Source organism: Halichoeres trimaculatus, unplaced genomic scaffold, assembly GCF_033239565.1.
Source record: "Halichoeres trimaculatus isolate MK-OKI-2021-1 unplaced genomic scaffold, fHalTri1.1 fHalTri1_scaffold_15, whole genome shotgun sequence".
In the NCBI taxonomy this organism is placed as follows: Eukaryota; Metazoa; Chordata; class Actinopteri; order Labriformes; family Labridae; genus Halichoeres; species Halichoeres trimaculatus.
The window spans coordinates 21,983,497-22,008,475 of NW_027437193.1; the positions used below are offsets into that span (position 1 = coordinate 21,983,497).

The 24,979-nt window shown below is 40.9% G+C and overlaps 1 protein-coding gene across 6 annotated transcripts in view; it reads left to right on the forward strand.

Moving 5' to 3' along the window:
- The window catches only part of LOC141804627 (activated CDC42 kinase 1-like), a 77,265-nt gene that overhangs the window by 30,448 nt on the left and 21,838 nt on the right, over positions 1-24,979 (forward strand). For 3 of the 6 annotated variants that reach the window (XM_074689173.1, XM_074689171.1, XM_074689175.1), the window contains exons 1-3: positions 1-13; positions 19,554-19,731; positions 21,537-21,607. The exon at positions 1-13 is cut by the window's left edge. In XM_074689173.1, the coding sequence (XP_074545274.1) occupies positions 1-13; positions 19,554-19,731; positions 21,537-21,607 (262 nt within the window). Of the gene's footprint in view, positions 14-14,094; positions 14,600-19,553; positions 19,732-21,536; positions 21,608-24,979 lie in introns of those variants that run through there. The other 3 variants (XM_074689174.1, XM_074689177.1, XM_074689176.1) reach the window with 3 other exon arrangements.

The following is a 24,979-nucleotide window of genomic DNA, read 5'->3' on the forward strand; positions in this document are numbered from 1 at the left end:
TGATGATGAAGAGGTACACCTACAGTTTGCTTTAATTACAAACTCGATTGACCCTCACAGCTGTACATGAACAAAGACAACATGCGGATGACGTGTGAACAGTGAGCGGCAGTTTCAGCAGGTGTTCTGGGTCCTGTCAGGGAGAGATGAAAGGTTCAAAGAGAGAGACGTCTTTGTGGTTACACTTTCACCAAGAAGCTAGTAGAAAAGAACATCAAATTAATTTGTGGGCTGCTGTAGAAAGCACTTCTTTTTTTTATTTATTTACCATAACTAACCATTTCATTTTACAAATATTGACATGCAACATTTATGAGTGTGTATTAACTTAATTTAAAAACATCAAACCTTTTTTAGCCACATGTTTTTGTGACATAATTCAAGCTGTAGGCAGGCATCTGTCAGTCTGAGTCCTCTTAATAAAACACATATAGCTGTTACAGCACAGATCTCAGGTATTAAACGGGAAAAGCATTCAAAGAGCGCAAATATCCACCAAGCATACTGTGATTCTCATGCAACACTTTAGTCCGACACTAATGTTATACTCCCTTTCAGCAGACTGTCTGCTACAATTTGGTGTTAGTTGCAGGTTTGTATGATAATTTGTTACCTGACAGTGTTAAAGATTATGATGACCCAGTACATATTTCGTATTCTGGATCTTAGTATCCAAAATATTGCCAGAATCTGGATTGTACTTTTATATCTGTCAGAAATTATGGTGACCTTGTCTTGTATAGTTCTGCAAAGCAATCCGACCATTTATGGTGGAGTTATATACACATATGGTGAAAACGGCCCTATCTCACAATGATAAAGAATCCTTTAAAAAAATCCTGGATCCAGACGGTGATACAGATCACCTCCAAAATTTAATCACTTCTTTCGTATCCCATTTTGAACATTCCCTGAAAATTTCATCAAGATCTGTTTGTTTTTGAGTTATGTTGTTCCCAGACAAACTCTCCGAAAAACATAACCACCTTGGCAGAGGTAATAGTAAAACATACACTGATAATTCAAGTTAATTAGTGACTTGGAATTTGGGGTTTTTGTTTTTTACGCCATTGTTTATTGCATTTGGGGCCCATGTTTAAAGGAACATGGGATAGTAAAGCCATAATTGATGTTGTGAGAAACATCTGGGAATGTAAGCTAAAATGTCAGACAGGGTAAGGAGTTGTGAACTCATTAGAGTTGATCTCTGGGTGTTTAGGGCTTGAAAACCCTGAGCTGACTCATATGTCTTCATTTTAATAGCAATAATTCAGAGTGAAGCCTTTAAAGCTGAGCTCACAGTTATGATATGTAACTTAAGACTACAGATGCAGTTTTAAGTCTTGATAAAATGAAATTGCCGTAATTTTTACAGTCAGTCATTGCTTTTGTTAAATGCTGATTAAGTGTGAAAATTGGCTGATTTTGTAGGACTGCGGCTGAAAGGGGAGCATTCTTCAGCCAAGAGATGAAGGGAATAATGAGTTAAAGTTTCAAATTGAACATCTTCATTGATGCAGCTGAGAGTGAGACAGGCCAGAGCAGACCTTAGTCATAGCTTTCTGTCCTGCTCTGCTCTTTTACGCTCACGTGTCACCCTCATCCTGCTCACACACCGCACATCTCATGCGCACCTCACTCAGCACTTCTCACCCACACACAAGGCCGGTCTGTTTGTGTGTGTGTGTGTGTGTGTGTGTGTTTGTGTGTGTGTGTGTGTGTAAACTGAACTGATGAAACCAGCTCCATGAGGTCATTGATGAAGTGCTGCTGAATGAGATCGATGTCAGACATTGAAGCTGTAGAAAGGATGACATATTTTACCCATATTTTATTTTTCCAAAATAGATTTTATAATGTCTCAATCATGAATGCTGACATCTTAACGAATGATAATTTGATTTTTTTTTCACTTCTAAAATGCTGTCAGAATTTTTGTCTTTTCCAAATTTCTGATTTAGTCACAAACTAATGTAAAGCAGACATACAATCTATAACGGTGCATTTATGTGGATGTACATGGGGTGCATGCTTGGTCAAAATGGCACGCCATCAACAATACTTCTGTTTTTTTTTAGATCTAAAGTAATAGGTCTCTTTATTTTTGATTTGTTGAGTTAAAGACGTCCCTGAATCAGAAAACCGTTGTGACACGCAACAGCATGATTCCTCAGCTGCATGACATCCAGATCACCCCAATGATACTCATCCTTTATTATGGATTATAGAGAGCACTACATAATCTGTATTGTCGATGATTGTCAGGGCAAAACAAAAGAATATGACAATTTAATCTGTAAGGATGGCCGGGGCAAACCAGTAAGCACAAGTTTTATCCCAACAACAGTTTGTTCCATTAATTTTATCCTGCAGGGTACAAATCATTCCTCTCACTTGGTGGGAATATCAGTCTTTTGTTCTCTCAGGTCAATGATTGACTGAATTTATATCAGCCTGTGTCCATGATTTCATTGTTATTATTTTTTAAGCTACACGCAGGGCTTGACAAATTTATTAAACCACCTGTCATAAAAAATGAGAAAACCAGCGAGCGTCATGAAGTGCTTCAACTCTGATGTTTTCTTTCAGAGATTTTCCTTTGCTTTACCATTTTGATAAGGAGGGAGGAGTTTCAAAGGGATTTTATCTTTTTATTCCCAAATTTAAGCCAGAAGACTGGAATAATAGTAATAATAATATTAATAATAATAACAGATTTTATTTAAAAGCACCTTTCTGGATACTCAAGGTCACTTTACAGTGAAAAAATACAATTAAAAAGAGACATCACAATAAAATAAATAAAACTAACAGACAAACAAAGGTGAGATCGGGTTAAATTGAGTCAGGGATTGGAAAATGCAGTTTGAAACACATGGGTTTTGAGTTTGGATTTGAATGAAGCAAAAGAGTCAATGTTTCTGATGTGATGTGAGAATTCCAGAGTTGGGGAGCAGAGCGACTGAAAGCTCTGCTGAGATGGGCGGAGGGCACAGAGAGGTGGAGAGGAGGAAGACCTAAGGGAGCGTGAAGGTGTGGCATTGCAGATAAGATCAGACAGGTACGGCGGGGCAGGGTTGTGGATGGCCTTAAATGTATAAAAAATGATTTTGAAAGTGATCCTGAATCTAACCGGGAGCCAGTGACGCTGCTGGAGGACAGGGGTGATATGGTGACTGGGGATTCTGGTGATGATGTGAGCTGCAGAATTTCGGACCAGTTGAAGCTTATGGAGGGTTTTATTAGGGACACCGAAAAGGAGTGGGTTACAATAGTCAATGCGTGAGGTGATGAGGTATTTTTTTTAACATAATGTTTAATTTTTATTTTGATTTGCTACTACATGGAAACAGTTCATTTTTTTTGGTCAGACATAGACCATTTAAACACTTAACTATAAATTCATGAAAGGCAAGGACAAAAAAAGGGAAACAAAATAGATAATTAAATAAATGAATACATAGATAACTAAATTACACCCTAAGTGTACAATAGCGTGGCAGTTTTGTTTTAGTCTCTTTAGCATGAAATCACATTCATATAAAATTTCTGATCTTTTTTCTCTGTCTACTAGAGTCACAACAAAAGGAAAAAATGTACAGTTATAAAAATGTTAACATAAGTTGATGTGGCCTCTAGAGGTAAGATGAATGAGTGTAAAAAAAGAGAGAAAAAATAGAAAAAGGGAGGGTAAGAGAGAAAGTACAAAATGTATACATATTTATGCACATACATACCGGTATTCTTTTTTATAATTCTAAAGATTAAAAAAATAAAAAAAATTATTTTATTTCATATATCCAGCCTCATACAACAAAGATTCCAATCTTGATTCTTGATATATGCAGAATAACATAAATGCAGTGTTGAATAAGTGATAAAGAACAAGGTTAAAAATGCCCTGTTTATTTTCATACATAACTCCAGCATAAGCTTTTCTCCCATATTTTGCACAAAATTTAAACCTATTGTTTGAATTCTCAAATCAATTTCAAACACATGCAGCACATGGTGCATAATGAACACTATCTGATTATCAGAGATTTACCCAAACCATCTTTGAACAGTGATTAAAGGGCAGCTTTTGTGATTTTAAACCTAGACTCTATTTACTGTATTATCAATACTATTGATATGATTATGGTGACGATGATTAATAACTGTTTTGAAGAACTGGATGGAAAGCTCGGGAAACATTGGACAACATTCACAACATTTGAAGGTTGTGATTGTTGTCCTAAAAAAACAAGATGGTTGAAATGGTGAAATTCCTGCAGCCTCTACACACGAGTACAAAAGAGACCGATGAAGATCTCTTCAACAGTTTGAGGATTAAGAGTGCTGACTGTTTGCTGTGTTCAGGGTCTGTGTGCCCGTTCAGCAGCTTTAAGCCAGTCCACACTGCAGCTGTTCTGAACGCTGGGGGCTGAATCAGATCACTCTTTATACAGCTGCATGTTAGTGAAGAAAACCATGTGTATCCTAGTTCAACACACACTCCTTTATCAGAAACATAGAGACATTGTCATATCGCTGCATCAGTTTTCCTTCTCATAAAAATGTGTTGCTTTATAAAAAAGGAATAATCCGTAGGCTCCATTAGTCTCATTCTTCTGTCTTCATTCTTTTTTATTTCACCTGGTGTTTACCGACAGTTAGAGGTCAACATGACACTTAACCAGCATTTTTCCACAACAGCCTCCTTTCCCCTCTTAACCAGCATTAGGGGATCAGAGGAGCGATGGCTTAGGTTGGGTGTTTTTCCAGGGTGGAGGCAACGTCGGCGAGCATTAGTGGGGGTTGTTTGGGTCGTCTGGCAGTTTGCATATTAGGCCAAGCAGCCAAAAGAGGGCACATATGCTCAGTTGTTTCCTGGCAGTCTGTGTGCACCCTAAATTTTTTATGTCCCCCACAGCAAGTTTTGTTAACATTGGTGCTCAACACAACTCCTCTCCTCTGATGAATCTCCACAAAAGGCCATGCTGTGGGTAGTGAGGGGATTTAGGAAGAACTCTAAAGCCAAGCTTTGGTGGTGGGTTTTTATGCGAGATCAGGAGTGACGTATCTCTGTGTCTTTGCACGCAGACCTCTGTCACAGACGTCATCTGTTTGCTTTAGTGTATATTTTTCTTCCAGTGTTGTAACAGGGATTAATACTGTTTGCTCCACTACTCCTCCACTTTGCTCTGCCGCTTCTTGGCACCAAACGCCAAACCACAGCCTTGTGCTTTGCTACCAAATGGTTGGGACTTCTTAAGAAATGTTCTGGCAGCGTGTCCCCCTGCTGTGTGTTCACTAAGCTGTCATAATTCTGAACACTTAACGTCAGTGTGGATCCAGCCAACGTGGGCGCATGCCTCTGCGTGCTCGCATCTGTGTCATTGCACAGTTAGCATCATATTTCAGCATCATGCTCAATGTGTGTGTGGGTGTGTGTCTTGCAGTGGTTGGACCTCACACAGCGCTTTGTTCTTCATAATCTCATTAGCCGGCGAGCCACTAATTTGATGCCATTCACCATAATGCAATCTGCACAGTCTGACGTTTAACTTGGGCTGTACAGTGTTAGCATCCTTTCATGTGTTATATGATCAGTCACTGACTCATACTACTGTGTGTGTGGAAAGACAAGGAGAGGAGATCAGTGGCCTTACAGAAACTGTCATTGTCATTTTAACAGATACATTTTTTGACACAGGTTTTAATATTTATTAGAAAATCTATCAGTGAGGATACAAGGATGTGAGGCAACATTTGAAACAAAGTAATGCAGGTCTTCTTTGGCTCTAGAGACACAAACAAATCCTGTTTTTGAGAAAATCTTGTTTCTTTTCTTTAACAGCATAACTATACTCTAGGCGACAGAAATGTGTGCATCTGTGTGATGAGTCCTGAGCATCTCAACGCTGTTAGCCTGAATAAAAATCTTTTTAGTTCATAAACTCAAAAGGCTGAGATGATAGAGCTTATTTTTTAGCTTGTGTTTTGTAGACTTTTGGGCACACATGTACACTTTTTGACAGCCTGTAGCACCCTAAATTTGTTATAATCTCTTTATTCTTTGTTAATGTTGATGCCATACACACACAATAAAAAAAGACTTCTTGCTGATGATCCCTGAGCAACACAACAATTATTTCCCTACAGACTGGGTTACTGCAAACTCTGTGATAGGCTTATGTTTGATCTGGTAAGGGAAGCTGACTCTCACTTTTTACGATTACACTTTATGGAGTTAACGTAAGTTCATGAAGGACACGGAAGTCATACGCCCAGCTGTGATCAGCTGACAGACTGATGTTCTAACCTACCCCTCTCAACCAATCACAGCGTGCGTCTAACAACAAGGCGGTGTATTTAAATCACGTCTTCATTCTCAGTTATTCCTGCTACCTCATTGTTGCTCAGCTGCTGCTGTCACAATCATCCCACCTCCACCCCAGCCTCCTCCTATTTAGCCTCATGTATGTATCGTATTGATCTGTATGCATTCATTTGTTCTGTATGTATACGGGGGGTTTGCTATGCACTCCCTGGAAAGCTCGAGCAAGCTGCTCGGCTAACCCAGGGAGTACTCTGAAAAGCAGAGCTTTAACGCCAATTCTAACTGTATCCATTTGGCAATAAATGGTTAATCTATGACGAGAGTGTTCCTGACTGAAATATAATTTGTGTTAATGAGACATATGACATACGAATAATAGGGCTGGACAATTAATCAGATTTTAATCGTGATTTCAATTTTGCCATCTGACAATCATAAAAACAATATAATAATAATAATTGTGTATATTAATTGTGATTTCAATATCACTTAAAATAATCGGGATTCTTATTTTTACCATAATCGCCCAGCCCTAACGAATAACAGCTTCATCATCCAAGTATCTATATTTGGATGGTGAAAAATAAATTTTGTGTTCATGCAAACGGAAAATGTTTGGTCTATTGTCCACATTTCTAAGTTGAAGACTCCTGGAGTGACTTAAACAGGATAACGAAGATGTTAGTTGAGGAAGGAAACTAGCTATGTGTTTTCATCGGAGGTCTAATGTTTACCAAGTGTCTAAATAAAGTATCCGAGGTCTTTTTTTGTTTGTTTTTGCCAAATTTGAACTTTCTAAATGGTGTATTCTCTCTGCAGGGGGTTGCCAATCACAGGTGACTCTATCCTGAGGAGTCAGAGGCTGGAAACTTTGGAAACTCTGGCTATGAAACATTATTAACAGTACAACTCAATTAGATGGTGCAAAAACAGCAAGTATGTTTTTAAGTAGTAATTATTAAGAGAATCTCAACTTTAAACCCATAATTAATACATCCATGAGCTGCATCACTGATTTACCTGCAACCTTTTTGTGAACTTTGCCTGCACACTTTGTGTTCAGTTGTTTATGTTAGGTAAGAAATCCATTCAAACAAAGAAATCACTATTTCTTTCTCAGTCATCATGATTTGACCTATATCTGAGAGCACTCCTCCTCTGAACCCTCCATCTGGTGCGCCCTTGTGGTACCAAAGCGTCACTGCAGTTCAACCCACTGACCATTAATCGTATTGCTTTAATCTGCTTAGTCAGGAAGCAGCTGACGGCGCTGTGACACATTCCTGCCTCTGATTTCAAATCAGCAAACAGCAGAGTGACTTTGATCCTCGACGCTCTACACACACTGTTAGTGAACATGACACACATTAAGCTCCCTGCTCCCCGGTGCAGTCACATTTCCCTCCATTTTCTTGCTCATGTTTTGTCTGCAGTGATTTAAGACAGGAGCCTTTTTCTGTTTTTGTTATTTCCAGGAAAAAATCTGAGGAGCTGGTGTCCTGTTTGTTTAAGCAGAAATCGAGGTTTGTCTCCTAGCTGATGATTTGAAGAAATGTGGTTTATTTAACGTCATCTTTTTATAGTCATATGGGTTACATAACTGTTCCTACATTTAAGCAAACAATATGTTCCCTTTTGTCAAAGCATTGACTGACTTAACTGTGACACATTCCTTCTTGAAGCACATTAGTCAAGTTACAGAGAGCTCTGAGCAGAGACCATAAGGACTGCTGGGAGTTTTGGTTCCAGTAATGGAAAAGCTCACTTCAAGGAGTGGTGCTGCCAGGCTCGGTGTGAGAAAGTTGTGCGTGTGTTTACAAAGGAAATAAAAGGTGGTGATGAATCTTGTTTTCCCTCCTGTTCTGTCACATCCTGCATGCCTGATGAGTAAACACCACATTCATGATGTCACCTCTGCTTCTGAGAACATGAGGCCGGACTTTTAACTCTTCAAACACTCCCCAAGCTGTGTCTCCTCATATATTTTAAAGCAGGAGAAAAAGGTTTGCTCACTCTTTAACATGCACACAAGTCAGAAGTCAGGACAGCCGTAAATTGTTTTATTGATATTCTGTTCAGGGCAGCACGGTGGCGCACTGGTTAGCGCTGTTGCCTTATCGGTTTGAATCCCGGGTTAAGGCAAGGTGGACCTTTCAGTATGGAGTTGGCATGTTCTCCCTGAGCATGTGTGGGTTGTCTCTGGGTACTCCAGCTTCCTCCCACAGTCCAATAACATGCTCACTGGGTTAATTGGTTCTAAATTGCCTGTAGGTGTGAGTGTGTGCGTGAAAGGTTGCCTGTCTCTGTGTATCAGCCCTGTGATTGACTGGTGACCTGTCCAGGGTGTACCCCGCCTCTCACCAAAAAACAGCAGGGATAGGCTCCAGCCAGGCGTGAAAAAGGAAAGGATAAAGGAAAAGGATAAGAGGGGGGAAATTGATGAGTATTCTATTTCAGTCCTATTCAACAAACAGTTCTTCTCACAGATTTTTAAACATCATCAAGAATCATCCACAGGGTTTGGTATCTTTTCCAATGACCCCTCCGACAAGTGGACAGTTGTACCTGGGCTCAAACCACTGAACCAGGAGCTAAAACCAAGGATTGTCTTCACCATCAAGCCATGGCTGCCCCGTGTTGTTATTCAGTGCAAAGGGCATAAATTACACCCCGCTAACGGGTTTTTTTTAATGATGACACATTATTGAATGTAAATCATTTAGACCAGTAGGATACTGTTTACTCAGTCCTGGGACAATGGGAACTGTTCAGGTCCCTGTTGTAACCAGCAGATGACTGCCAAAGCTTTCTTTCCCATGTGTGGGATTTGAAAGTCCAAGTGTACAGTGTTAAAGTCTTACATCAACCGTACTACAGACTAGCAACAGGGAACCCCAGTCCCAAAATAAAAGTCTTAAATTAACACAAAATACATGTTCTTTGGAAAGATTCAGCACCCAGTAAGGACCCCAAAATGCTTTTGTCTTGATAATAAGTTACTAGGTCCGTAGTGGCCAGTGCAACCCAAAATACAATTTTATCTCAGAATCCGACTCCATTGATGTGAAATTTGGGTACTACCCCTGATGACCCCCACGTCCTGACCGTGTGGCTGGATTTTATCCATAGACTGTATAAAGAGTGGTCAGCGTGGCTCCGCTATTTACCATTGTATGGTTTTGAAGCCAAAATTTCCCCGTCACAGGCGTAGCCATTGGCAGCAGTTGTGCAGACATAGTCTGCGTAGTAGAGTCTGTGAGGGATTCTGGGAGAATTGAAGTAGAGCTGGGTGATAAAAATAATATATTTTTTTTCTTTCAAGTGTCTAATCGCTTCCTGACTCTACCTACTGACATATTTTACAGTCCCCGAAAAAAATACATAAGAACTGTCAATCATCGTTAAATGTGATGTAAAACCTTGTTTTTAACCTCTTATAGCTACTGAAAACGAAACTTTTTGAAAAAAAAAAAAAGAACTTGAAAACAAGACAGCCAAATGATATCTTCAAATCACCACAACAGTTGGACGTGAGAAACATTTCTATGAGGTGTACTACTTTTTTAAAGTTTGACCACAGCCCATCTGGAATGACTGGAGAGCTGCATTTTTTTGACTTATACTGCAGCCAGCCACCAGGGGGAGCAGTTTTCCTGGCGACCATAATTTGAGCAAAGCAAGATGACATCCATTTTTTTTTTAAGTCTATGATTTGAACTAGAAGTTGTCGAACAACATCCACAGACTTTCATCTTCACTGATATTCTTTTGCCTTCTTATTGATTTTAACAAAAAAAATGAAGTTGAATCAGACTTTTCAACTACAGGCTTTACTTCTCTGCTTATGTCTCTGTAAGTTGTGGTAAATTCTGTCTAGGCTACATGAGGAAACCTGCACACTGTTGGCACAACCAGGGAAACACCATTCAGACTTAGGTACCAGCGATTGGCTCCCAGTCCAATATTCATTTAACCTTCTTGTTTACCTCGACATGAGAATGAGACTTCAAATTGTGTTTGAGCAACATCAAGCATTTCTAACTTTGTAAACCAAATTAAAAAAAAGAAAAAAAAGAATCAAGCATGAAATAAGTGTAAACTGATGAGCCCCTGTAGTTAGTTATAGTCCTTCATGATGCAGTATTTTGACCCTGCCTGGCAAAAAAACCCCAGACCTACCAGGGTTGATGAGCACAGAAGAGCGTAGAACTGAAATGAGTAGATCAATCTTGTGAAATGGCTCCTTGTCACCAATATCAGATTAAACGCTTTGAGTCTATATCTTACAGATACCTGATACCAGTGCATCCTATGACACAACATATCACCATCAAACTCTGCCCGAACACAGAAATAGCTCCAAATTTCACAAGTGCACTTTTTTCCAATTAGACCTATAACTTTCTTGTGATGTTTGGAAAGGTCTTCTGAGAAATACTCCAGTAGACTCTTCATGAAACTATTCAAGTGACTGCTTGTGGTCCAGTTTACTCCATCATTAATCAGAAAAGTTGAATCACACTGCTGGTGTCGTTGAGGGGGGATATACAACCTAACACACAAACAGAACATCCACACATGTGCCTCAGAAACGCCTTTTTTCCTGTCTTTAATTGAAGTCAGACATTTTATGACAGCATCCCTATGTTGTTGTTGTTTTCTCTTTCCTCCCTCTGCGTGACTCCACCGGCTGCTCACCTCCCTTCCTTCCTCCAGTAAACTCAAATCCTCCTAATTAAAAACAGAGAAGAAAAAAAGAGGAGGGAGATGGAGGGAGCAGAAAAACACTCAAAGTGAAAAGCCAAGTCAAACACTGAAAAGATTGATTAAGTAGCAGAGAACAGAGAGAACAAAAAGCTGTGAAATTAGAAAACCAAAAAGCTTTAGAGTCTGTGAAGGATTGAAAGAGAGGGGCTCGCTGCCACTGAGGCTCTGAAAAGCAGCTGGTGAGGGTTTGTTTATAGTCGGCAGAGGGGGAGAGAGATAACATTTTTGGAGGATTAGAGGCAGGAAATAAAAGGCAGCACCAAATAAAGAAGAAAATGCAACGGACTGGCCAGACTTGGGGAAAGAGGGAAGAAAGGAGGGAGGGGAGATATGAGAAAGAGGAGGATTAATGAGGGAGTGAAGGAAAGGGAGGAGAAGGGTGAGGTTAGGGCGTTTCTTCAGCTTTGGTTGAACACAAAGCAGACGTCATTGAGACAGAGCAGAGTGATGTCAGGTGGCGGAGGCAGGTCCTTGTTAAGATAATTGGTTTTTATTTTCAGCTTTAAGTATTAGTCACTGACATCTGCTGCCTTTGTGACCTCTGCTCAGCAGACACCATGCCTCTAACACTTTCCCTGAATTATTTACCAATTTACAACTTCAGAGAACCTTATCCTAACAAAAATATACATTGTAATAATCGAGACATTTATATGTTATGTTTGTGTTGAGGTTTGCTGTAAAACTTCAAAGTTTAAACTTTCCAAAGAAATCACAACAACTCTGTTACACCTAGTCTGTGATATTGGCACATTGAGCTCTTATACTGAGTTTTGAAACCCACTGTTGACGGCGGCCATATTGAGGTAAAACTTCAGCCTCTTTTCAGACAGCTTCAAAGTGCCCACCTGTCAGTCAAGTCAGCTGTGCCTTTATATGGGCAAAACTCATAAGCTTAACCACTTCAAAAATAATGAGATAAACATAAATTCATCCCCTGCACACTGTGTGCTGATAGAGAAATGAACTATTCAGATCAAGACAATTTTTGAACCAGGCTGTAAGATTATTCATTATGGGTGTAAAAATCAGCTTTTATGTCTCAGTGTGTTTGTGGTTTCTGTTTCTTTTGGAGCCAACCTCGAGCAGACACTCAACAAACTACAGTTTTTAGCACTTCAGCACGTCTCCTTTTCTCATGGCTGAAGGTTGAAGCTTGATTTGACCACATTCATTGGCACATTTCAGCCCCACTCTCTCCTCACAAGTTTATCAGTGTCAGAGAGTTGTGTTGATTTAAAATGACTTCACATACGCCAAAAAGTAAGTGAAGTTGTAGCAGTGTTTTCTGTGCTGACTCTATTAAGACCATGCTTCTTGTAAGCAGACGCTTCGTGATGACATAGGCAGGCCATGCGTGTGTTTTATTCAAGCGGCAACCTCTGGTCTAAGAATACGAGACAATGCGGAAGTGCTAAAATCTGCTGTTTCTCGAGTGTTCGCTTGAGGCTGGCCCCGGAAGTACTGGAAGTCACATACATACCAAGCCAAAAAAGGGGTTTTCACCGCAGAAATTAACCTATTTACAGCCTGGTTCAAAAAACGTCTCCTGTCTGAGTCGCTAATTTTACTATCAGCACCCACTGTACGGGGGGTGTTTTTTTTTCTAACTCGGCCGTTCAGAGGATATTCCGATTGCAAGCTCCCCCAATAAGAGGCACAGCTCAGGGTCACGTGACCAACAGGCGCCCTATGGCTGTAGACAAAGCCCTTGTCACTACCAATATGGCCGCTATAGCTGATGTGCTTCATTTTCTGTTTCAGAAACAGACAGGTGACATTGACAAGACTGCGTCCATGTTTTATACAGTTTATGGACTTACTGCAACGTGATGACTTATAAACAAGAGGCAATCGTTCTTAAGTCTGGTTCATATTGAAACCACTGGAATTGAATGGCCAGTGTGACCGCGCTCTCAAACGATCCTGTCCAAGGAAGCTGAATGCCTGAAAACAGAATTTTAAAAAATGAAAAAGAACTCAAAAACTTCTAACAGGATGGAAATTTGTTCAAAAAACTCCCAAATTTCTATTCTCTGATTGCAAAAACTGAGTGTTTTATTCATTTCTTTTTTTAAAAGGCCTATTCAACTTATCATGAACCCCATTCACTTAACAAGTCTAGAAAAAGTCACAACAAGATATCAAGAGACGCCTCGGTTGCTTAAAAAGAATTAAAAAATTCTGCCTATCGGGTACGATAGATGGTTGTTCAGCTACTGAAAACGCATAAAAACAAGAAACTTAACAGGTAAATTTGTCTTATAGGACATTTTGTTACTCACTCTCTTAGATTTCAGCCTTTGCAGTGTGACTACAACCAACAAAACTCCTCCTCTGACCAAAAACCATCAGCCACTGATGTCCGTGGCAGCAGAGTAAAACTGAAAACTTTTCCTCTGTGGTAATCTCAAGATGACCAGGCAGGGAGATGCAGTATAGGACTAGAGTAATAAGTGGTCACTGGTGGCTGTGTGTATGTGTTTGGGGGCAGTTGCATCACAGGAAACAAGCGCTCCATCCTGCAGTTGAATGTGACCCTTTGGCCCTGGATCAAATGCTCCTCTGGGCTGAATACCATGAAGCCTCTGTCCTCTGCACCACGCACTGCTCTGCTCTGCTCTGCTCTGCACAGACCGTCTGACTGACTGTGGGGGGAGTTGGGGGGTGAACAGTAAGAAGAGAAAATGAGGTAAATGAGGAGAAACAGAGTAAAGCAGGTGTGTTTTACCCTCACATCAGCTCTTTAGAGGACCAGTTTGTAGCACTCCAAAATGTGAAACCAGAGACAGTGAATTGGGGAGACGTTCCTATTTTTAGACCCATGCTTGATGGACGGATGGCAAAGCAAACAGACAGTAGCTGCATGCTAACGGCACAACAAGGAAAAGAGGGAATCTGTGTGAGAGAGGGACGGAGAGTGAGGGAGAGAGGAAGGAGGAAGGAGGAGTGACTTATTTGTGAAGTTGTGCAGCCTCTGCGCTCTGGCTCAGAGCTGTCTGAGGAGGACACATGGCTGGACGAGGCACAGGGCAGAGCCGGGCGGCTGTTCCTCTCCTACTCAGCAGTTTTTACAGCTTTTTCCACTTGTTAAAAACCTGCCTCAGCTCTCTTTTGTGCACTGAAGTGCTATATGAATGCTTATTGCTCTCCTAAAGCAGCTGAAGCCAGACAAGAGGCTTACAGGACGCTTGCCTTGCCATGGAATGCTGCAGATTTGCAATCAGGAACTTAGGAAGCTTTTCTTTCCCCTCTCAGATTTGGAGCTGGGGGTCTGGATCCGAGGAGTTTGACAGCTTCTTGAAATTCTCTCAGAGACTGGAAACGTCAAACTGCATGACATGTCCGCTAATGCTCTGAAAGACCAGCCGCTGCCTCTGGCCATTTAACTGCTTACACGCTCATATTTTTACACCTCCAGTCATCTGGACAAAGGAGATCAGGATGCGACGTTTTGACAAGCTGAAAAAGTCTTTTCCCTTCCTGGCACACTTTCACGTTTATCGAGTAAGTCTGCTGTCCGCTCTGCCTAGTCCACAGGGAAACCTGTTGTTACTAAAGTCAGGATCATGTGCTCTACACGGATGTTTGAATATAGCATTTGTATCATGCTCACAGTATGGAGGAGGTCAGTCTCTGTGTGTGAGTGTGTGTGTGTGTGTGTGTGTGTGTGTGTGTGGACTCTCCAGCTGGACTGAAGCCGTCCTCTGGGAGCGTTGTTGTTATTGCAGCAGGATGTTAGTGCAGAACAGATCTGATACAGGACATGGCTCAGACCAGGAGATGTGTGTGTGTGTGTGTGTGTGTGTGTGCATGTGTGCGTGAATCTCTGCACCACCATGAGGAATGAGTTCAGACCAGAGGCATTTCTCAGCAGGGACATCATGTTTTCCTTCTCTCTGTGTCACTGTTGTTCTTTTTCTTTCTTTCTTTTCACTTTGTTTCTTATTCTCCAGAAACACATGAAACTCTTGAAGTCAAGTTGTTAAAGGCTCCGTCACTTCACTATTTCCTCTCTGGTTGGAGAGTCCTGTCATAAGTCTTGTCTAACAGTTTGACCTCGGCATTCCTTCTGATGTCCTCACACCTCCGCCCTCCTCTTCTTCATCCCATTATGGAGGGAATCAAGATAAGCACCTGGGAGTGATACCAAAGATTTCGTACTTATCATGACATTACAAAAGAAGGAGAACTAAAGATAGACTGATTATGGACATTTGGAAAATCCTGCACTCACTTGAAAGATAGGGTAAAATGAAAGTAGATAAAGTCATATGTTTTCATGAGATTTTCACCCGTAATGATTCAAAAGTAAGGCGCAAAATGACTTCATCAGCAACCAGCTGCAAATCACTGAACAATGATGTGAGACATTTCATATTTAGCATGAGACACTTTAATAGATTGCTCAGCAGGACGGATTCAGCAAAGCATGTGTCAGGGAGCCACAGGAGATAAAGGTTGTTAGTGGATGGGAAATCGCGAAAGACAAATCTTGATATGGTTAAGGATAACAGGGTGTCCGCGGGGTCTTAAAAAGAATTAAAAGTTGATAAATCAGTTGTGGGAAAATTAAGCCCCCCAAAAAGTATTAAAAAGTCTTAATCCTAATGTCATGAGGTATAAAGTTTCATAAGTATTCAAGCTTTCACTCCAAAAGTATCCATGAATATTTATTTCCCTTCTTGCGTCCGTTACAAACTAACCTGACACGCCAAACGGACAGTTCCATATATCCGCCACAGAAACAGTCCATCTGGTTCCAAAATGTTTTCAGGGTCTGAACCTTTGAAAATAACCACACCTGGGGATTGGACGTTCATTCTGCTCATCACACGTTCACAGACCAGCGTGAGGATCTTAAAAAACTTTAGCATCTCAAAGTATCTCTCTCTAGGTCATAAGAGTTTCTCAAGCCGCCTGAGAAAATTCCTCAGACTTTTGAGGACCTGGGATCTTGGATTCTTACTATTTAGAGAAAGCTTCCCCTGATCTCAGTTGTTTTGGAACAAATTTTCGTTGTTCAAATCACCTTTTTACTGGATACTGCGCAATGAGATAAGGTATTTATCAATACAGTTACGTAGCGCTGTTGTTTGAAACCTGACAACGAGCAAAGTTGTAATTTTGTGAGGTGCGGGCTATATGTAATGCTGATAGCCCAACATATCCGTAGGCTAATGTGACAACAAACTCATTTTGTACAGTAGTTAAGTAGTCGTCTGTATGTAACGCTGATAGAAAGCAAATAACACAATCTCAAGCACATTTCCTAAATTTTGACAATGTTGAAATAAATTCGTGTTTTATTTTCTGCAAGTTAGCCTTGAATAACAGCTGTTACTTTTTGTGGGAATGGGAATGTCAATTAACCTGCCTTTGGTTTCATTTATTCTTTCAAACTTTATTCCTTCTCAGCTTACCTAATTTATGTTAAAATGCAAACTACAACTGTCAAAGACTGGTTGCTTACAACAGTTTTAAGTCACGATAAGGTCTTAAGACTTTTTGAAAGGTTTTTAAAAAAGTCTTAAAAAGGTATTGAATTTAACCTCAGAATTTCAGCATATACCCTGGATAAGGTATCCTCTGTTTAATGATAATAAACCAATCTCACCCTTTCCTTTTGGTAAAGGTGTGCCTTGATAATTTCAGTCATCAGACTAACGTATACAGGTTTAATTTATTTATATGTTTGAGAGTTGGCAGAAACGTGATATTCAGGCTGATGCACCTTGATCCTGACCCCTCATACCTCAGATTTGACACTGCCATGGAAAGAGGCCCGAGAGGAAGCTGACTTGCGTCTTTGGCACTGTGCAGTGAAGTAACACCAACATGTTGACCACCAGAGAGGAGCAGACTCTGAGCTGAAGAGTCGAAGAAAACACCTTGTGGATAGGACAGCACATTTTGCTAACACACAAGTACAACAGAAGATATTTTCTTAAAAACATCCTCACAGAAAAGCTTAACAGAACTCTTCACATTAGAAGCTTTAGATGGTGGTTTTCTAGCAGACAGCAGCTAACTGAGATGCCGTAAGAGTAATAGTGGCTCTGTTAGATGGCGGAGCCCACAAATTTATCAATTTGCTCATCCTTTCTTCCACAATCATGTAGCCTGTAACTTAACAAAGCTCAGCTCAAAGGTCTTTGTGCTGGGACTTGCTGAACCTGGTTTAGTCGTCATATTACATCAAAGACTCCCCGTTTACTTTTATTAGACACAACCTCTGACTTTTTTCATCCTGCTTCCTGAAGTGTACAACAGGTACACCGTCTGACTACCCGAGCCAAAGCTGCATGTTTGGACGCTGCTACAGAAATATCAGCTGACCCACTTTTATGTGCATTGCTGTGAATTTGTCTGAGGATACAGACATCTGGCATAACCATTGGGGACTGAGCCCTCCCAGCAGATCAGCCTCAGTCAGACCTCTCATCGGAGACTCGTGGAAAACACCGGAGCTCTCACTAATATTTCCACGAAGAAGCCCGGTAGATGCATATTTTCACATTCAAGCTTTGTTTGAACAGCTTAGCATCAATGTAGGTGTGAACGAGAGAAAGAAGACAACCTTTTACTGCTCAGGTCAGAGTCATGAAGCAATAGGAAGTGACCTCTTACCAGACCCATCAAGGAGTTTAATTGACAGAGAGGAAGCAGTGACCTCTGTGACACTTTCCCTCAGACCTTCTGACCTTTGCTCAGTCTGCACAGGAAGTTCCTCATTCACACAGTGTAATTATGACCTGGTGGAGCAACCCCCACGCCCCTGAGCATCCACCCTGAAGGTCTTCCTGTCACTCTCTGTAGATTAGAAATGTTTGTCATTGTGTCTTTTAGGTTCATTTACTTGTTCACACTCATTGAGGCTGAGAAAAACCTGTGTGGATCGTGTCTGCAAGCATGAAGCTCTGTGAAGATTTATCCTGACAGTGTTTACTGCTTCTATCCCTCAATCTGAAGGGATTTACAGCCCTATGCTGCAGCCCATCAGAACTTTATCAGAGACTGACTAATGTGATTGAAAAATTTCCTCAGGCTGCTCTTTCTCCTCATCATTACCAGTGCAGTTACAGTAAAAGACAACTCAAGTCTGAATTTGTTGCCACAAATTAGAAACTTGTACTTTATTTCAGCAAACTATTCTACTGCACTCGGTGTATTTGAACTATTGGTTTGAGGCCCAGGTACAACAGCCAAGATTTTGTTGTTCTTTTTTTTTTGTGCCTTTTTGGGGAATCAGATAAGCTCACGCCAGCTATCATCTAACCTCATTTGGTGCCTGTCTGGTAGTGGGGAAAATGTTGCACAGACAGGTGTTGTGGAAAACTTAAAGAGTAGCAGAAGGACAAGAACCAGTAAAACTAATGGGCTGTATGACACATAGACCTAGTCTTCCTGATGCCACACTGGTTTCATTTAAAACCTAACTACAGCAGGTGTCCTATTGGAAATGCCAATTCTCCTGTTCCTCCAGATTCAGTTACTCCAAAAAACCACTTACACACTGACAAAAAAAAATGCTGTTTAGCAACATAAATTTATTTAAAGTCTGTTTCAAGAAGCGGTCTGGTTCTGAGGAGCTTCTCGCTATCTCTGTCATCAAATTTTTTCAAAACTTGTTATTTTTCTGTCAGCAGAGACTAAGAGCCCATCTCTTTGCCTCATCCAAACTTAAATGAAGCTAGACGGGGCTAAGCATTTCCACTATTTCCCCTATCAGGGATGGACTTTTCGAGGAAAACGCATTATATCAGCCTGAAAACACTAATAGGGGCTCTTGGACTTCTGCAGCCAGCCTCAAGAGGTTGATCAAGGAATTGCAGCATTTTGCACGTCTGCACTGGTTTGGTTTTTCACCCAGTAATAGGACAGTGATAGAGCGCGTTTGAAGACGGGCTTTTGTTTTTAGCTCTAAAGATTGATGACTCCAAGTGGTAGAACAATCTGGCACAGTCTGATTGTTCAGGGGCCTTTTGTTTGTCTTCTCTGACTCTTCTGGAGCCCAGATGTGAATCATCAATCTCATAGATCTGCCCGTTGTAAAGTCGTGATGTCTGCCAGCCCAAAAATGCCGGCTTCTACATAACTCCACAGTGGAGTAAGCCACTCTATATTTGACATTTTTCCCTGCACATGTTGATGTGATGTCAGGGTCTTTGTGTGACTGTGTTTGCTTAGTTCAACACAAAAAGATGTATATCTGACCACCTCCTGGTATGTGGATGTAAATGTCAGAGCTTGTGAGCAGGTATTTCAGAGCGCAGCTGTAAACACTCTGCGGTGAGCTCACAAAGGATCTGAGCTCAGTTCCTCTCTTTTTTTAGAGGAAAGAATGGTTTGATTGTTGCTCAGTGACGTCCTATCAAACTATACACTGAGCTGAGAAAACTGTTGATTGAACGTTGAATGTTTTAAACTCAGCTTCCTGTTTTCTTTGTGTGTTTTGCAGAAACTGGGCAGTAGCATGCAGTGCGAGGAAGGCACAGAATGGCTGCTGGAGCTGCTGATGGAGGTGCAGCTGCAGCAGTACTTCCTGCGGATCCGAGATGACCTTAACGTCACGCGGCTGTCTCACTTTGACTACGTCAAGAACGAAGACCTGGAGAAGATCGGCATGGGACGACCTGGTGAGAAACAGAGTGTGTGGATAAGTGTGCGTGTGTGTGTGTGTGTGTGTGTGTGTGTGTGTTTAGCTTTGGAAAGATACACTCTGTTTGTTCTCTTTTAAACACGTGTTGAGTCAATCCAAAGGCCAAAACATATTATTTGATATTTTGAAAACAGTCCTGGTTAAGACAAAAATACACTAAACAGAAGATCATAAGCACAAGCTTACAGCTCTGTTAGAAGACTGAGAAGCTTTCGAAATTTAAATTTGTTATATCTTGTGTGATTTAAATACCTAGCTTTTCAGTGCATTTAGCCATTTGATTTCCCATACAGGCCCTAGGGAGAATTGTTAATTACTTAATCTGTACTTTTTTACTTTATGTTTACTTTTCAACTCAGACTCATTAGCAACATGACCGGAGTGGGCTCCTACATTTTCCTTGTAAAGCAGCTTCAGTTTGACCGCTGTAGTTTTTATTATAACGTCTCGGGAACTATTGGATTTTTTTTATCCAAATGCTTAGAAACATACATGCATATCCAAGATTCTGTCTCTTTCGCTAACACTGTCTGGTGCTGTTGTGTCGATCTAAGCAGACACATCCATAACCCTTGAGCCCATTAGTGAATGTTGGCGTGCTATCATGGCTCTCTAAAAATTGTAATTGGGTTATCATTAAGCCTGCAGACAGGAGGATGTCAGCCTAGATAGCATGTTGAGATTTAGCTCAAAGCTTCATTACAACAGCTAGCACCGATTCACTGATAATCTCTTTCATGATTGAATATAAAAAACAAACAGCTAATCGTACGGCTCTTACTGTAGCTGGGTCATCTCTTTTTGAGTTGCGGTAACAGATTTGCAGGGATTACTTTGTGGCAAAAATCAAGAAGAGTAACAAAAGGTGAAAAAATTGATTGATATATCCCTGACATCCCATTATTCTGTTCCCTCCTTTCTTTTCTCTAATGAGATAAAATTAAATCAAGTAAACCTCAAGAGTAACATAATATTTCCTAACGCCGCTTTTTCCCTAATTAGTTTTACGCCCAGATAGATTAAAAATTCAATGATGAATGTCCTAATATTCTCATTGCTCTACATGTATTCTGCTACGATGCATTAGCCTGGAGCACTTCAGTAACGGTCGTGTATTGTTACACTGAGGCAGAAAATCCGTCATCACTAAAAGCTCTAATATCATTTAACAGTCACAAGTAGTACACTACAGAGCCAAGTCTATTGTCTGTGTGTGTGTGTGTGTGTGTGTGTGTGTGTGTGTGTGTGTGTGTGTGTGTGTGTGTGTGTGTGTGTGTGTGCGTGTGCGTGTGCGTGCGCGTGCGCATGCGCATGCGCGTGCGTGTGTGTGTGTGTGTGTGTGAAGGCGTTGGCAGCAGTAACGCTATAAATCCAGTTAGTTGAGCCCTCAGGGCCTCGGCTATCGAGCCGCTTAAGACTAATTACACCCACTTCTCTTGCTCATATATTCATCACATCATCCTCCTCTCCTCAGATCGCTGCTCTCCAGGCTCTCCAGATTTTCTCATTTCATTTCTTTTTATTTCCATCTCTCCTTTTTGTGTAGTGTGTTTTCTCATCCTCCTCTCCTCCGCACTCACGGTTTCCTTATCCTCTGTCATGTCTCAGAAGTATGTGTAATTTCCAATTAAAGAACCTTAAATGACTTCCAGTATAATGCATCATTTGTGATTTTTCCCAGAGATGTGTGATGCGAGATCAGAAATGGAAGCAGCAGTCTTTTTCTTTTGTCTCTCACCATCGGTGTGTTTCTCTTTCTTCTTCTTCTCTCCTTTTCTGCAGGCCAGAGACGACTGTGGGAGGCTGTGAAACGGAGGAAAGCTATGTGCAAGCGCAAGTCCTGGATGAGCAAGGTGACAGACAAAGAGACGCACAAAACACCCTCATATTCACACACAAAGCGTTTCATTTTATAACATGATATGCCTGACATCATGTCTCCATGGTGACGTCTGTTTTCCTTCATGTAAACAGAAGAATTCAGAAACAATCCATACATAGAGACTGTCCTGTCCCCCTAAAGAAATAACTTGATTACATTCACCATTGTTTAATTACGATGATTAGGGGATAAGACTTTGGCAAAGCTAACAGAATTTTTGGGTATATCTAAAGCTCTGAAGTTCCACAGCAACTGTAACTGGTTAAAATCCTTATTGTGTTTACAAAACCCACGAGTGAGTTATTAATCTTGGATTCTAGGATTTATTAAAAATGGTTTTATTTACCAAATATAATTCATCATCCAGCTGCAGAGGCATTTACCCCAAAAGTGTTTCAAGACATTTTTATCTCTACTTCATCAAATTGAATGATCTCTTGATAACTAAAAGCAGGAAGTAGGCTGTAAATATGCGACTTATGCAGCCAAACTATTTTCACATCTGCACAGAGAGTAAGGACTGCATGCAGAAGAGGAGCAGGGAGCTGGTATTCATAATCATTCATATTAATATGTGCAATCATTTAAAAATGAGAGGTCTTTCTGGGTCTGTTATTGATTTGACAGGATATTTTGGCACAGCTATGAAGAATAAAAATGTGCATTGTGTGTTTGTTTAAGCATTCAGGGGTCATCCTGCTCAGCTGTTTGCCTTCAAGCCCCAAACTAGAGCATGAACAGCATCAAATGAGCTCATTTTAGCCATGCAGCCTTAAAATCAATAATATGTTTAAGAACTGTTGTGTGAAGTGAGACCTGTGGTGCTTACAGAGGTCTTGGTGATCTCTGAATCCCGTCTTTTTTCTTCTTTTATAAAGATGAGCAAAATCTGCAGCAAACAACCCTCATGAGAGCAAGACAGCTTGACCCTTCACATGAGAATGAGCACGTCCACTTTTACACACACACACATACACACACACACACACACAAGACTCAGTCACAAGCGATAGTGACACAGATGCAGAGCATGCTGCATTCATAGAAGTATTCCCCCATGCATTAAGTCCCTCTCTTAAAGAGACAGCGCCACATTACTGATTTTACTTCCTCAATGTCTTTAACTGAAGACAGAATATTAAAGTTATTGACCCCATGTGTTTGAAGAATGTGCCTTTTGTTTTCTCTTTGATACTAAAGAGGCTGGTGATGAAATGAATGAGGGAATACTGAGCAACTTATACTGTATGTGTGTGTGTGTGTGTGTGTGTGTGTGTGTGTGTGTGTGTGTGTGTGTGTGTGTGTGTGTGTGTGTGTGTGTGTGTGTGTGTATGTGTGTGTGTGTGTGTGTGTGTTTTGGCTGTTGTCAGTGGAAGTTGCGGTGCCTATTGGACTGTTCTCGCAGTCTATAATTACACCTGTCTCTTTCCACCTCTGGCACCATCCTCAGCCAGCATAATCTGCTTCCTCAGCCGTGAGTGTGTATGTGTGTGTGTGTGTGTGTGTGTGTGTGTGTGTGTGTGTGTGTGTGTGTGTGTGTGTGTGTGTGTGTGTGTGTGTGTGTGTGTGTGTGTGTGTGTGTGTGTGTGCTCCTCTGCCATAGTCAGAATCTTGTGAATGTGGAGCCTCCTATTTGAAACCACACAGTGACCACAGTGATGTGGTGTTTTTAAAAAGGTCTGCAGCATTATGTCATGTCTGGTCCTGATGAATGTGAAACCACACACCGCTCGCTACTGTTTATATCTGCTCAGACATAAATATTTGACACAGACGATTCATCATCACCTTTTTCTTTTTTTCACTAATGAAACTGTTTGTAAGCGCTGACTTTGTCTTTTTGCCAAAGATGAGTTCACATCAGTTTCGTACATTTTGTTGAACACAATCAGCGGTTTCTCCAAAAATAGTATGAGAAAGGCCTTTTCAGATGATCCCACTTTATCTGGATGGAACAAGCAGTGCCAGGTTAAGTTATTTAGCACGTTTACATACAAATTGATCTACCACCATCAGTTTCACGACTAATTCAACCCATCTACCAAATCACCTTTTTTCTATGTCTTTATCTTTGTCTCTATCTGCAAACCTCATCAGTCTTTACTCTTTGGTCAACAAGATAACCAAACAGCCTGCTGTAACCATGTTGGTCTCTCACTTTATTTGTGAGTACAATCACTGTGGTTGCTTTCTTTGTCAAACATGTACTCAAAAAGAAAATCTTATGATTGCATCTCAACCTCGTGTCTTCTCTGAGCAATGAGACTCTAACACTCTCTGTACTCAGTCTCATGCCCAACTGATGGGCCGGAGCCAGTCTTGCAGCTTTATTTTGAGCTATCAAGAGCTTGGACAGATCTTTTTGGCTGAGAGCACACAACTTCAAAAGAGTTATGTTGGTTGAAGCTAGCTCAGGGGTCTACAACTTTTTTAGGATGAGAGCTGCTTTCAAACAGTAAAACAAGTCCCAAGCTACTTCTAGACCCCTTGTTTTTTTATTTGTTTATTTTTGCTGGTTACATATTAAGGATCTTATTATAGGCTTACATTAAATATTATGTTTAGCGCTGCGTCCTGTTGACCAGGGCCTTGTTATTTGTCTGTTTTATTTTTGTTTTGTTTTGTTTTTTTGTTTTGTTGTCTATCTCCTAATAGTACACTAGTTTCATAAAACAGTAAAATAGGATCCAAATTTGTAACGATAATCCCGTTCACATTTTGAGTTTCATTACAAAAGGTGCTGGCTTCTGGGTCCACACACCGACTACTGTTCATTAGAATAGGTAATGGAGTCATGAATATGAACATGATTGGCTGATGTGTGTGTGTTTGTGAGTGTGTGTTGATAGAGTTTGCCTCAATATATGTATTTTCCTCCATATTTTTTTAATTTTTTACATTTCCTATTTGCTTGGCAAGGGGCTTATTTGGGGCCTATTGGGCGCTACCTGTTGGAGACCCCTGTGCTAGCACAATGTGAGCAAAAAGTGTCAGCAAATAGTGTTTACATTTTAAAGCTGCATTTTCATATATAAAGCTAATTTACTTAAGCTAGGAGTAATAATGAGGCTGCACAGTGGCGCAACGGTTAGCGCTGCAGCCTCACAGCAAGAAGGTCACTGGTTCAAATCCCTGGTGGGCCTTTCTGTGTGGAGTTTGCATGTTCTCCCCGTGCATGTGTGGGTTCTCTCCGGGTGCTCCGGCTTCCTCCCACAGTCCAAAAACACTCACCAGGTTAATTGGTTACTCCAAATTTTCCGTAGGTGTGAGTGTGTGTGTGAGTGGTTGTCTGTCTCTATGTGTTAGCCCTGCCCTGCGATTGACTGGCGACCAGTCCAGGGTG